This window comes from Apis mellifera, linkage group LG1 (genome assembly GCF_003254395.2).
Source record: "Apis mellifera strain DH4 linkage group LG1, Amel_HAv3.1, whole genome shotgun sequence".
NCBI lineage: Eukaryota > Metazoa > Arthropoda > Insecta > Hymenoptera > Apidae > Apis > Apis mellifera.
In genome coordinates, this window is record NC_037638.1 from 7,204,751 (window position 1) to 7,220,110 (window position 15,360).

Below are 15,360 nucleotides of genomic sequence, written 5' to 3' on the forward strand. Positions count from 1 at the left end.
ACGCGTCACGTGGCTTGGAAATAGAGGAGGAGGAGTCTCGTACGTGAGAAGGAGAAAAAGAGAAATTTTTTGGGAGGAGAAGAAAGAAAGGAATAAATCTCGTTTATTTATTCAACTCGATTACTTCTCTTTCTAAGAAATATCGCGAGAGATTCGACGATTTTTTCCTAGAAAAATTTCCACACTTTCAGTCGATGTCTCGAGAATATCCACGGTCAACGTCACGCAATATTTTTCTAAATAAAATAAAACACGTTGGTCAGAGACTAGAATCGAGGGATTAAAAATATCGCGGCGCTCGTATTAATTTCGAGAAAATCCGAATATATTCCATATATTCGAAACAACAAGCAGTTTATTAATGGGCAATGCGTACATAAATATACGATTAACTCCATTGGGATTTATATGCCGAGTTTAAATTATCGCATTTCGATACTCGATACTCGAAAAAACATCGAGGCCAGGTTTTAACGCTTTTTCATCTTGCGCAATAGGGGATTCGCCCCGGCGAAAATTATTAATCTCCGCTTCCCTCTTAATTCGCGCGCCAATGAGCCGAGTATACGGGGTGTCCTCCAAAAGAATATTTTTTACCTCGATTACGTTGAATTTAAGAATTTCATTATTTTAATCTCGAGCGACGATTCTCTCGAGAAAGCGTTTCTTGAATTAAGAATATTACAGGTCGACACGTTGCGATTAAAAATAATTCCACGTTGTAAGAGTGTTTAGGTAATTGTTCCTAAATAAATAAAGATCGAGATTTTAAAATTGATACACGCGTTGGATTACGTGTAATTACGTAACGAGGACTATATTTAAATTTTCTTTCCCTCGTATAATAATAATATTTCGCTTACACGAAAACTTTTCGATAAAAGTAATTAAAAAATATCTCCTTTTTACCCAATCGATTCAAGTCACGAACGAAGTAACTCTGATAATAATAATTGTAATAAAATCAATTGCTCGAATCAAACGAATAAGCATTTCGATAAGTAACTTTATTCGAAATTCCTAACCTATCACTTTTCCAAACTAGTACCAACCTAAATCGAAAAACTGTTCCGTTGGAGAGAAAAGGATCCCTCTCCTTCTTTCGTTCCAATTCTCCGACTGAAATCCACTTTCCGTTAACGCCGTATTAACAAACCCCTTCGCCGGCATCAATTCGATATGCGCCCTAACCTAACATTATTCGTTCTCAATTGGCAGCGATCGTTGCAACTGCACTTGAATAACCGCGTCAAAGTGTCAATAGACGACATTGCGACAGCAGCAATAGCGGTAGTCACAACCCCGTGGTAACACTCGGCCACGCGACGCCTTATTATGTAAATTTAATGACGTCGCCGATTCGATGCACGCGTGCTCCCGTCCGTTCCCATGGCCGCGGCCCCGCGCATGCGCGAAAGCTCGCCACCAGCGCCGCGCGCAACACCTGACAAACCGCGCGACATTTGGAAATGTCTCGACCAACGTTTCTCCTCCACGAGAAGAGGGACTTTCTCTGTTTTCCTTCCCCCTTTTTACGTCTATTTTCGTTACGGATCAAGAAAGAGAGAGAGAATAGCGTATATGTTAATGGACTTTTGAAAGAAGATGACGCGGAAAGACGAGTTATTTTAGGATGGAAAAGTATGAAAAGCTTTTTTCGTGATGGAAAAATATACAACGGAAGGGTCGCTGTCGAATTCGTCCAGGCTTAAGGAAACTTTTCTTTTATTCGATTTGAAAAAATTTACTAGTTAAAAATCGCGTCAGAGAGGTAATATAATGTCTTTTCGCGACGCGAAAATTTATCTTAATAGACGCATTGTTCGAAACTGTAGAAGCAAGTATCCGGTGACTTATGGGCACAAGTGTGTTATGGAGGAGAGCGGAGACTGCACGTAATAGTTTCTACTCTCAGGTCGGGTGAAATGAGAAAGTTCACCGGGGGTGGTTATTTTATAGTTTCGCAACAAAATGCATAGTCACACAATTTCAGACGGGAAACAAGAAGCGATTAATCAAAGTGTACGAAAGATGCCAGAAACACTCATTATCGCATTTAACAGAAATACACCGCCTATGCATGTAATTGTTCAAACACAATATGCCTATCCATTATAAATCCTCTCAATAATTATATATTCTCTTCCTTCCATCTCTGAAACAATTTTTCACGATTCTTATCTTATCTCAAGTTTGACTTTAGAAACTCACGAATTATCACGAATTACTTAAGATCCTGGAAACGATAATAATAATAAAAATATTCGAACAGAACCTGGTCGTACACGCCTGATAAATCACAGAGAGAAGATTTGACCAAAGACTGCGAAACTTTTAAACCACCTTCGTCATAGCAATTAAGAAGGGTTTTTTTTCCAAGGAGGGAGAGGGCAGGCGTTTTCCTACGAGGCTCATGCAAATACACGGCGTATACACGTTCGAACCCCGTGTAAATTCATGCGCCAGAGGCAGAGAGAAGCACGACGGCTCTAGACCGCGCGCGTGTATCGATTACCACCACGAAATCTCGGCTTATCCACCGATCGGCCTGCTGCTGTTCGCGTGATAAAAGCCTCCTCCTCCTCATCCCCCTCCCTCCTTCTCTCTCTCTCTCTCTTTCCCTATTTTGAGCGCGGATCGATTTTCCCTGGGAGCAACACTTTCACCCGTTTAGAGAGAAAAAAAGAGGTTTAATCGTCCTCGTCGGATAAAATAGCGTGCTCGAATTATACGAGCCGTAAGAATAATTCGTGACGAAACGTTGATAAATTGAGAAGGATTTATATGTATATGTATAGCTTTTTTCTCTTTTTTTTTTATCGAGGGATCGTATTTTCCATCCCAGTGATCATGCACAGCGCGCACATATTCGAAAAAGTCTGGCGAAATTTTATATCCTCGCCCATTTTCGTCGCGTGAAAAATTTCTACGCGTCACGATTTGGAAACGTCAACGTGACAAATACGTTAGGCGTGATAATGCAGTTGCGTGACACCGCCTTCGCGAACAGGAGGGACGATGTTTCCTTCCTCATCCTCCTCTTTTTCCTTTTTTTTCGCGCGGGACGATCAATTTTAGTCGAAAAAAGAAAAATCCCCCGCTTTTGTGCCTCCATCAGGAGTATTTTCTCTCCGACAGACGGTGCGAAAAAAAGAATGAGAAAAAGCGTAAATGAAAAACAACACAGATCACCGTTCGAAGGAAAAGGATATTCAGAGAGAATCGAGAGAAAAACGGGAGATCCTCCGATTAATCGAGGGAAGAAATGATAAAATTGCGCCCAGCTCGGGATCAAAGATCGGCTCGAATCGCGTCACGTCCAATTTTTACCGCCGTAAAAATCGTCTCGTCTTCGTTGGAGGATCGAAGGATCGATGGTCGGCGCTTCAAAGAAGAATTTGGAGAGAGAGAGAGAGAAGGGAAAGAAAGAAAATCCCGCACGTACGACCGCACCGACTGGTTCCGAGCGGAGAAAAACTACGGTGAGAACACGAAGAAGAAGAAGAGAAGAGAAGAGAAGAGAAATACCACCCACCTCGACCACCACCGTAGCAGTACGTGTACTCGTTATAGTCCATGGATGGCCGCTTGAGTAATCCCTCGCTCGGCACCAGGTCCAACAAAGCCGTGGGATCGCACATTGAGACGCGAACTTTGATCCCCTTTCGTCATCGACGATCGAACATGGCCCCCGCGATAAACCGAAAAACCGTTTATTCTTATTCCGTCGATTCTCTTTCCTTTATCTTATTGTATTATTATTACACGTTTCTTATTACACACACACACACATTTCTCACTTCTTCTCAAACGATACAAACGAATCCCTTCCGGTCTCTTCTTCGAATGGATCGACGTCCCCTTGGACGTCCACAAGTCGGTGAAGAGAAAACTCGACGCCACGAAATCCTAAATTAAACTCGGTCGTCGCGTGTTCGCGTGAAATACGACGGGAGCACGACGTGGAAAGTTGCGGCCGGAATTACCCCTCGTGCACCTGTTTATACTATCAACGCCAGCCTCCAACCGCCAGGGGGTGGTGGCCCGTTTCCCTCGCGCGATTCGCACCGCCTTTTCCCTCCTTCGTCGCGATTTCCCCCCCCTCTCCTCTCTTGTTGCTGCTAACGTACGAAGTCGACCGCTCTCGGCTCATCCCGCGCCGAGAGCTTTTGGAAAAAGCTTTTCCACCACGTCCGCGAGCTACGAGGTTCCCGAACGATAGAGCGAAACTTGATAGGAACTTTTCAACTTGAATACGTTTTCACACGCGAATATTATTCGAAACACAGAAACGTTAATCACTGGGGACGGAAGAATCTGTTTCCACAACGATTTCGACCTTTGTTTATTACGTTCAATGACTCGTTGTTCGTAGATAAGAGTTGAGAAAATGCGTAATAACAGCGGCGAAAGTTTCTTTAGCTGGTCGATAGCCTCGTCCTTCGCATTTCTTTTCTTCCTTCGAAGAAAACAACTTTCCACCGATCACTTTGTAAACTTTGTCGTTCACTCGTAACAAAAATATACGTGTATATATATCCGTCCGTATCACAAGTATATGTGTATATATATAAATCTTGCGTATAAAAAAATCCACTCGTGCGATATTTCTTCCAGCAACGTTGACCAGCAACGTCGAAACTTAAACTTTTCGTCAAAACGTATATCGATCCGACAAGAAAATTCGCGTCACAACAGCACAGCTTATCGAATGTTTCGAAAGAAAGTTCTTTTTCAAGGGTGAGACGCGCTCCTTCCTTCCTTCCTTCTCCCTGCGTCGGAACGAGGACGAACCGCACGCTTGCGCGGTCACTGACAGACTGAGGATACAGGGCCAGCCGATGACTCCCGACACTGTGGCGGATGGAGCCGAGAGAAGAGTGGGGGAAGTAAACGAGCGGCAGGGAGGAGGAGATGTTTTGGAGGGGAGGAAGGATAGGACCCCGTTCGAACGCGTTTCGGTGCGGAAAGGGTAGGGGAATGGGGGGAGGTGGGGGGAAAGGGGGGCACAACAGCCGGTCCTCGACCATCGCAGGCAACCACTATCTCACCGATGCTGCAGTGGATTCCATCGGAAGACACGTTTTCGTTTTCGTCCACCGTGCAATCTCCTCTTTATTATCCTTTTTCCTTTTGTTTTATTTATTATTTTCCTTTCCTTTCTCTCCTCGTGAAAAAGAAGGAACATCGATGCACAATTAAGGAGAGGTTATCGCGATGAAAGCCAGGCGCCGAGGAAAAAGCAGCTCGCTAAGCGCGATACTTTAGGAAGGTGTGGAAGATATAAAGAGGACGTTGTTGTTGGTCGATCGTTGGTGATGGAACGTTTCTGAAGCGAAGGAGCGGAGGAGGGGATCCGGAAGGGGCCGAGACGATTGTTTTTATAAGAATAAATTCCTGTCGGCCGAGAGTGGAGAGTCTGGCTCGATTTAAAGAACGCCCCCGCGCGATAAATTGACTCGTCGCGGGTGCGCGTTGCGTTCAATTCTCTTTCTTCGATGCCGTGTGAAACATGGAAGTTTAACGTGGACGACGAGGTTATTGCGAATTGTTTACGCGTTCGACGAAAATAAATTCATTCGATATCGTAATTTTCGATTTAAACAATTATTATTAGACGAGAAATAAATGTTTAAATTTTTACTTTTCCTCCCTCCCTCCCCTCCTTTCCTTCCCTCAATAAAATCTTCCGACTTTATTTTTTTATTTACGTTCATTGAATATTCGACGTCAATCATCGTCACTTGTCGTGATACTATTGTGCATTGTCTCTTGCTTCTGACAATACGTAGCTTTTATTTGTTTATCGTTTGCAATATGAAAAATAAACAAAGCTCGCCGATTTACCGCACTGCTTTTGTCCCTCCTCTTTTTCTTTCTATAATACAGACGATCTCGGAGCATGAAAAATGGAATGGAAATACGTGTAATTTTTAACACGAAAGAATCAAACCCTTTTAAAAGCAAATATCGAAAGAATTTTTCCTTTCTTAATTCCATATCCTAAGTTTCTCGTTTCCAATATAAAAATCGAGAACGAATTTACCAAGAAATCGTAAACGTCATTCGATTCGTCGAATTATCTCAACATAGAGACACATAAACATGGAAATGATAAAATTCTTTCAACAAACTCTTATCATTCGCCTATTCTCGTCCCATTTCGACATCGTTCTTATTCGTGAACTTCTCTTATCATTATCATTCCGTTCCTCATTTTTTCCTCTCAAGCAATCCCATTCGTTCGTAAATATTAATTCTAAAAACACACACATTTGCATTTATTATATGACAAAAATATCTTTCGATACGAAAATTTTTAATATCTCGTCCAATTGCGCGTATTTTTTAATTAAATAAAAGAGGGAGAGAGTTTTCTTCGCATTCGTGGAATTCTCACGCCTTCGATCCGATTCCCACCCTCTCGTGAATCAATCGCATCGCGAATTAATGGCCGAGAGCGAGTTAACGAGTCAATGGTTACCGTAACGAGACTTGAATGGGCCACTACGGCTCGTGCGTGAATCGTGGGGAATGGCGTGTATATCGACAACGCGGAACGATAATGGAACTTCCTCTCTTTTTCCCTTTCTCTTCCCTTCCGTGCAAAAGGAGGGGGAGAGTTTCTTGCGCGAAATTATGGAGATGGAGGATAATAATACGCGAGAAGAGAGATTCATATAACATTAATCGATGTGACAAATCTTTTAACGAAGAAACGCATCGAGATATTTATAATACCATTTAAATCTTTATGAATCATCTCTGTCATAAGAAAGAATACTTCCATTTTAAATGTATACAAAACTCGAAACAAAATCATCTCCCTTCGAGAAAAGGGCTCCATTTCCACCTGGTGGTCGAGGATATCGTTCATCGACGCCTCTGTCGAATCGATTGAATTATGCATCGGCTGACAAGCGAGGCGATGGAGGAGGCGTGCGTGTGTATAAATAGATAAAACTGATTCGCGTAATTATAGTTGTAAATGGGTCAGAAACGATAAGAAGCCCGGATGTCGTAAAAGGCGAGCGAATCGTAATAATTTATTAGATCGAGGAGAAACTTTACAGAAGCCGATTGTCTTTCTCGTAATTCGAAAAGATCGTTTACTTCTTTTTTCTTTCTCTCTCCCCCTCCATCTTTCAATAACGTATTTCATTGAAGAAGAAGCAATCGACGTTGTGTGTTGGAAGAAGAAAAAAATTACGATGAACGCAACTACTTGTGTTCGACACGAAGAGACATCTGTTTCTCCGTGATTATTAACCGAAATTGTGATACAAGTTGAATTGAACAAGTTTCAAATTTTCGATAATTTTCGATCGTATTTGCAACATGAAATTTTATTCGAAAAAAGTTTGACTTTACATTTCTATAAACTTTCGTTACGATACACTGCTTCTCTATTTCCATCCATATCAATATTAGTTTGAAAGAATAATTAATTAATTAAAAATAATTGCATACACGAATTTAAAATTACCTTTAAGTTTCTTTTCTTCCTCAATATTATCGTTAGAAGTAACACAAAGACAAAGTGTTTTAAATTAAAAAGGCGAATCAAGAAACAAAGTAAATTTAAATATCGAAAAGCAGGCACAAAAAGGAGATTTTCAATTTCTTTCTCGAAGAAGAAAAAAGCAGTGACCGATTTTAACTCGCACGATCCAATTCTCTTCTCGTTTCTTGCCACTTCGCACGGTCACGGTTCTGGTATCGTGACATGAGCATGAGAACCGAGGTTCACGAAACTCGAACATATCCCTCTCTCCCTCTCTTCACGAACTTGCTCGACATCGTGTCGAGCCGGGGTGAAAGAGGAAGTTGAAAACTCGGTCGAGGAAAAATTGTCTCAAAGTAGCTGCTTTTTCTTCTTATTCTTACAATACCCAATTATTACGCGTCACGATATTTCTCATCCTCCAGTCGAAATCTCGTTTCACTTATCCACTTGAGAGAGAGAAAGATATATAGACTCGATTTATCGAGGGTTATTTCACCAATTTTTAAACAGCATTTTTATCGAAGATTGCAGCGCATCCTCCTCGATCATACACATCCAAGAAGAGATTCCTCCCTTATTAAAAAACCGCGTTGAAAAACGTAAATACACGCGCTCGATGGTTCAATCGACTGGGCGAGCAACACGCAACAACGCTGAAATCCCTGCCAATGGCCACGTGCATCGCGTTTTTATCGTACAGTTTATAACCACGCCTCGAAACCCTCTATAACCACTTGTACGACTAACGGAGGATCGCTCGTTGCAACGAGAGGAGAAGAGAGAGAGAGAAAAAGAAGGTAATCCTGGTTATCTCGGCGAGTTTATGTCTCTATAGGAAAAAACATTGGAGGAGGAGGTTGCTCCTCTCTCTCTCCTCTCCAACGCTTTAATCCCTTTAATCCACTATCGGCTGTGAAATAGTGAGTTAAGCCAATAAAACTGTGAAGCACGGTTTCGAGCCGCGCGGGAGGTCCCGCGTTAAGTCGTGTGTGATGATGCTGAAGAGGCGAGAAAAAGGGTTGTCGGCCCGTCCAACCCCTCGGGGGCATATGCATACGGGAATGATCGGTTCGTAAATTATAGGAAGGCAACTATAACTCTCTGCTTCGAATCCTTTCCTTGCTTCGTTTCAGAATTTCCACTTTCTTATTCTTCCTATTCGTCGTATATTTTTAAGCGTGTAAATGTTTCTTTTTTTATTATTTAGTTTAGTTTTCATCCTTTCGTTGCTTCATTCGAGAATTTCCATTTCTTTCTTATTCTTCCTATTCGTCGTATATTTAAATTCGAATGTGTAGACTTTCTTTTTGATTTTTATTCGTATATTTCAATTAAATAAAATTATATTTCATCAGGGGTAACAATCTTCTTCTCCTCTTCTTCTTTATAGTATTTAATTAAACGTTTAATTGTATTTCAATATTTTTTTCAGTTTTTATCTTATAGGATCGACTCGTAAGATTCTTTGTTTCGTAGTCTTTCTTATTCTATTTGTGCATTTCAATATTATATATCCTGTATTTTAATAATTTTGATTCCTATCTTATTTGCCATTTTTAATTAGATAAAATTCTATACTTCAGGAGAATATGTAACAATTTCTTCTTCTTTTCTTCTTCTCTCGTCTTATTCATTTAATCAAACGAATTTAACTGTACTTCAATATTTCTATATTTTTATAATTTTCTGCTTCTTATCTTATTTGTCACGTATATCCTTTCATTTCTTATCCTATTTGTCGTTTAACTGTATTTCTTCAAAAAATAATTTCTTTTCTTCGAGCTTCAGTGCCTTTATCGATTAGTCTTCTACATCTTTAATGTCGAAATTTTGAAAACCAGTTACTACTTCAACAAAAATATACTTCCTCTCCTTTCTTATCAAAACGAATCTCTCTTAAATAAATAAATTTAGAAATTGATTGGATAAACTGGTTCGATTATAGCTCGATCACTTTCCAAAGTTAAATAAAAGTTAAATAAAAAAATAATCAACAAAAGTCTGACTCGAGTCTTTATTCACTTCGCTCGCCACTTCCTTCTTCTTCCTCTTCTCAGGACTTAACGACTCCGTGAATTTTCTCGCACGGCATCGTAGCCGCCGGCTCGGATGATGAAACACGCGATCGTAATGCGCGGGGGGAGGAAGGGCGCGGGGTAATGACGGGCCCATTCGAAAGAGGCGCGGCATGCCCCAGGAGTGCTACGGGGGTGGATACTCGCGATATTGCCGCGAAAATCTGGGCTCGTTGCACTATCATGCATCATCATCATCATCATCATCACCGCCAGAGAACGCTCCAAGATGATGATTTAACGTTTTTATTTTATTTATTTAAGAATTCTCTTCTTCAACCAGGTTTAATAAAATTTCGATGAGAATAGTTTCTACGATGAATTTCTCTTCGATCCAATTTTGTTTTATGATTTAAATTGCCAATAAAAGAAACTATTTATTTGTTTTGAGCAAGTTGACAAATTGTTCGAATGTCTTTTTATAAGGTAAATCAAAGGTAAGAATCATCGAGTGTGTAGAATCGATCATTGAAGATTTATCACCTCGAATAATAAATTTTTATTGGTAATTTATAAATAAACACGTATTCAACAATCGCTTGCAACTGTTTTTCACAACTCAGAGGAATTAAAATATCGTTGATTAAAATATTTACAAAATCCCTTTTAGCAATTTTAATTCTTTTCCAAAGGAGATCGTAACACGATATTAAGTTGAAGGTTGAGTTGACGATCCCGAATCGTCCACGACAGGTAATCCCCTGTCTCCAAGTTTCCATTTTCCAGACGTTGTAACACGTTTCCAACAATGGACGTTTTTCCTTCCCTCTCCTCCGAAGTCCCAACTTCGCACATTTGTCGAGGCGCACGGTGACGCACAACCGGAACGCGGCAAGAATCTTGGCCGAGTATAAACTTCCGGCGCACGTCCTCCCCGTGCCTCACCAGGTTAACTCTGGTTAGCTTCGGTTAAACGCGAGAGAGTTGAAGAAGATGGCAAGTAGTTGCCGAGACCGAGAAGTGCCTTCGAGGAAAAAATGTTACGCATAGTTGTCGGGCGGAGTAAACAGTGCGATATTATTGGGGGCAAGATTAATCGTGGATAAGTTTTGGACGTGGCCAAAGAGCTTTTCTTACCCGATTTACCGTATGTCGATAAGTTGGAAGGAAATGCGATAATAAAAAAAATTTCTCCAAAGTATTCTTTTCTTCTTGTACAATGATCACTTGAAGATTAGAATTTAAAAGAATTTCTAATTTCGATTATTTCTGATATAATATCGGTTGATATAAATTCTTTCAATTGGAGGTAATCACGTTGTTGAATTATCATTAATCGTATGCAACATTTCCTTCAAAATTTATCCATTTTTCGAGCAACGAATATAAATAATATCGAGATAAGATAATAAAAATAGAAGATTCGATTTCAGCGAAACTGGAGCGTTTCTTTTGCCGGAAGCAGAATAATCGATTATGTTATTGGTTCGCTCCGAGTGAATCGAACATCTGGTTGACGAGGATGCTTCTAAAAGGACTCTCTCGTATCTCCTCGAGGAGATACTTGCCAAGTCACGGTGAACCTGTTCAAATTACCCGGCCAACTATATTCTTCACAGTCCTGGATGACTCGCGCAAAATTACAAATCGTAGATTAGAATCCCTCGACTTTTCTATCCCATCGAGGATAAACGTTTTAATCGTTCGCCTTTTTCTTTATAATATTTTCTCGAGTAATCATCTCTCTACAATCCTTGCGAATGAAAAATTAAAAACAAAAGTTGGAATAAATAAATACCTTCGATATTATTCGTTGCCAAAATTTTTATTCGCGTCAGCGTGGAGATAAAGTTCAGAAAATCGAATTTCCATTTCCAGTTAAAAAGGGGATAGCCTCGATATTACACGAAACCCCTTAACACGTTGCGAACAAGCTGGAAGGAGTACTCCCTGTACTCTTGGACTCGTTCAATGGGAAATTTCGTCCCTCTGTATATTCTTGGTTGCACGTGAAACGAGGGCCGAAGGACACCATTCACCGAGAATAGAATGAAAGGGGTGGATCCACCCCTTTTTCGAAATCTAAGCCGCGCACGGCAACGTGTCCCTCCTCCTGTATCCTGTATCTTCCACCACCACTATCTCGATCCCCTTACAAACACGTGTGTATAATATATATATAAAATAAGTACAATGGGGTGTACACACATTCTTATCGTGAAATTCGGCGCTTTAGAGTTTCTGGAACGGAGCGGGAAGGTTGTAACCACCTCGTGGCGATAATTGGCTCACAATCACAAAGAAATAAACGTAATACAGTCTTCTATGGGATCCTCCATCGATGTTAAAATTAAATAAATACGATTCATAAAGACGTATCTATAAAAAAGATAATATTGAATTGGTTTAAATATTTCAAAATTTACAAGAAAGATTTTCTTATTGGAAACGGAGAGTAGCCAGGTAAATCCAACGCGTATGAAACGCGTTGCAAGAAAGAAGAGAGAGAAGGGGGGGAGGGTTTACGAGGGTGAGCGCCTGCCATCTGGCCGATGCGCAATCTGACTTACTCCTTTTTTTACGTAATCCCACCCGTTTCCCAATCCGGGACGAGAAACTCGTTCCTCCAAGACTCCTCTCCCTTCCTCCTCATTCAACCCTCTGTATCGCGGCGAAAATCGAATTCCAAATTCTCTCTCTCTCTCTCTCTTCTTCCGTCCCTTTCCCCTCCTCCTTCTCTCACAATTCCTCTTTGTATTCGGATTTTCGCCTCCGCATCCTGGAGGATGCTGTTTCGAATCGGCGACGTTACTTTTTACTTCGTAAAAAAATTGAAAAAATTATTTCCTCGGTTCGAGATCGAAGGATGAATCTTTCCAGATTTTTAAATATTCTAGAATTTGAAAATTTTGTAATACTTGGAATTCTAGGAATTTTTGATTGGTAAGCTTCTTAACCCTTTCTACGACCACAGATCGCTCCACACAAAGTGCTGATGGCTGTATACACACGATATTTTAGACGATGATATTTTATTTCTATCATTTGCTTCGCAAGATTCCTCCAAGATAAATAAAAATCACCACGAATCTTTCCAGATATTCTAGAATTTGAAAATTTTGTAAAATTTGGAATTCTAGGAATTTTTGATTGATAAGCTTCTTAACCCTTTCTACGACCACAGATCCACAAAAAATGCTGACGGCTGTATACAACACGATATTTTAGACGATGATATTTTATTTCTATCATTTGCTTCGCAAGATTCCTCCAAGATAAATAAAAATCACCAATTCTTTTTGAGTTGAGAGAGAATTTTTCAAAAGAAATCGCGTTTCGCGGGGAAAGGGTTAACGGTGGAGGCCTCGACTTCCTCTTCCCGCGACACACAGAGAGAGATCTTATCGCCGGCCCGTATCTCACATTGTTTTCCAGCTCGGGGTTTGCGAGCGCCGGTCGTCGTCCCTTATTTCGCAACGCGCGTGTACGGCCACCAGTTCCGGCCTATCCCTTTTGCCCCTCGAGAGCTTTATGGCCTCGGCCGCGGAGGGAGAGGAGTTGCTCGGCCTCGGGAGGAAGGCAGGAAATCACGGCAAGGTTTCCTTCTCGCGTGTCTCTTTCTTTCTTGGACGGGAAAAAGGAAAATTCGAAATTTTTAAACGCTTCTTCCACGAGTTCGTTGCTTCTAATATTCTTCGCTCCTAGAATTTTGATTTGTATATCAATGCAAGTATTTTTAAATAAATTATAAATAAAAGATTTGTTGGATCATTAATGAGAAGAAAGATAAAAAAGAAAGGAAATTCTTTCGATAATGCGAATATTAAATTCTTAGATAGAATTTTGACTTGTACATCAATACAGGTGTTTTTAAAAAAATATTATAAATATTAAATGGGAGAAAAGAGGTAAAAAAAAAAAGAAATTCTTTCGATAATGCGAATATTAAATTCTTAGATAGAATTTTGACTTGTATATCAATGCAGGTGTTTTTAAATAAATTATAAATATCAAATGGTAGAAAAGAGGTAAAAAAAAAAGAAATTCTTTCGATAATGCGAATATTAAATTCTTAGATAGAATTTTGATTTATATATCAATGCAAGTATTTTTAAATAAATTATAAATATTAAATGGTAGAAAAGAGGTAAAAAAAAAAAAGAAATTCTTTCGATAATGCGAATATTAAATTCTTAGATAGAATTTTGATTTGTATATCAATGCAGATATTTTTAAATAAATTATAAATATTAAATGGTAGAAAAGAGGTAAAAAAAAAAGAAATTCTTTCGATAATGCGAATATTAAATTCTTAGAATTTTGATTTGTATATCAATGCAGGTGTTTTTAAATAAATTATAAATATCAAATGGTAGAAAAGAGGTAAAAAAAAAAGAAATTCTTTCGATAATGCGAATATTAAATTGATAGAATTTTGATTTGTATATCAATGCAGGTATTTTTAAAAAAATATTATAAATATTAAATGGTAGAAAAGAGGTAAAAAAAAAAATATAAATTCTTAGATAAATAGCCATCGATTTCTGTAATGATTTTGTAAACGAGCATCGGTTTGTTTGTTTGTTTGTTTCGTTTCGTTTCGTTTCTCGTTTTGTTAATATTAATTTTAAAGCGGAGCTAATATTGGCCGAGCGCCATAAAACTGCGCATCCTGTTGCTTTTAATAATAATACTCCCTATTATTGTTTATGGGAATAATTTCGTTACGGTAAATTAGTTGCGATTGCGTGTGCCGTTTGCCGTGTGACCCGTTCCAAAATGGTAGGAGAAATTGGGACGGCGGTATACAAACTTATGAATAATTAAATATTTTAAAGCGAATTCTATTCGCCGTATCTCTTTTCCAAGTTGCAGGATAACGCATATCCTTTTGAAAGAATATTATACTCGACTCCGTTCTTCCAAACACGATTGTAATATATTCATATTCGTGAATAATGATTAATGGCCACCAAAGGAGCTGATCAAGGATTCACGATTCTTCAGGATGGACCACCAGAGATATTAAATGACTGGTAACTAAAAACTGGCCAGACCTCCTTAGATATACCTTCTGGCGCTTCCTTTCTCACGAAAAGAAACGTCCAACTAAAAAGCCGTAAATTTATTAATCGAATCTTCAAGATGTATTTTATTTTACGCTTCATAAAAAACGAATAATTTCAATAATTACTCGTCTTTGATATTTTTATTTTATTATCTCGTCGTCGATAATACACACACAATCGTGCGAAGAGTTCGCCAAAAAAATCGCTCCCAAGCGATCAAAAGTTCGCCTCGACGATTTTATCTCCCCCAAAAATTGAAACTCGTAATCGTAAAAATCTCAATAAAACCGCGACTTACGATCCTAATAAAACATCAAGACTCTTTTAAAACAAAGTAATATATTTTTACAACTTGTAAACTTCTTACAACACCGCAGTGAAAACTTGAAAATTCATTATTCCTCATCTCTATATAATTTAAATACAGGGCGCGCATCATATATCCCCTGCGAACTACTGAAAATTACAATTTCACAATTTCGTAATTTATTTACGGCCTACTATTTAATACTTTAATTCCACGATTCCACCGTGATATATATATACGTGTGTTTTATTTTGCAATTTTATAATTTATACGTAGTCCACTATTTAATGCTTTAATTCCATAACTCGTCACGATATACATATTTCACTCTCCAATTTCATAATTTATACGTGGCCTTCTATTTAATGTTTTAATGTTATAACTCTCCATGATACATATTATCATTCACAAGTTTGTAATAAATTTAATATATCCGACGTATGATGTTTTCATCCGAATTTC

The 15,360-nt window shown here is 39.0% G+C and overlaps 1 protein-coding gene across 1 annotated transcript in view; it reads right to left on the minus strand.

Moving 5' to 3' along the window:
• LOC410739 (teneurin-m) overlaps positions 1–4,817 on the minus strand; it is a 56,094-nt gene extending 51,277 nt beyond the window's left edge. The window contains exon 1 of the mRNA XM_016910949.2: positions 3,536–4,817. Coding sequence (XP_016766438.1) covers positions 3,536–3,641 — 106 coding nt within the window. The 5' untranslated portion in view covers positions 3,642–4,817. The remainder of the gene's footprint in view (positions 1–3,535) is intronic.
• Between the last annotated feature and the right edge of the window lie 10,543 nt (positions 4,818–15,360).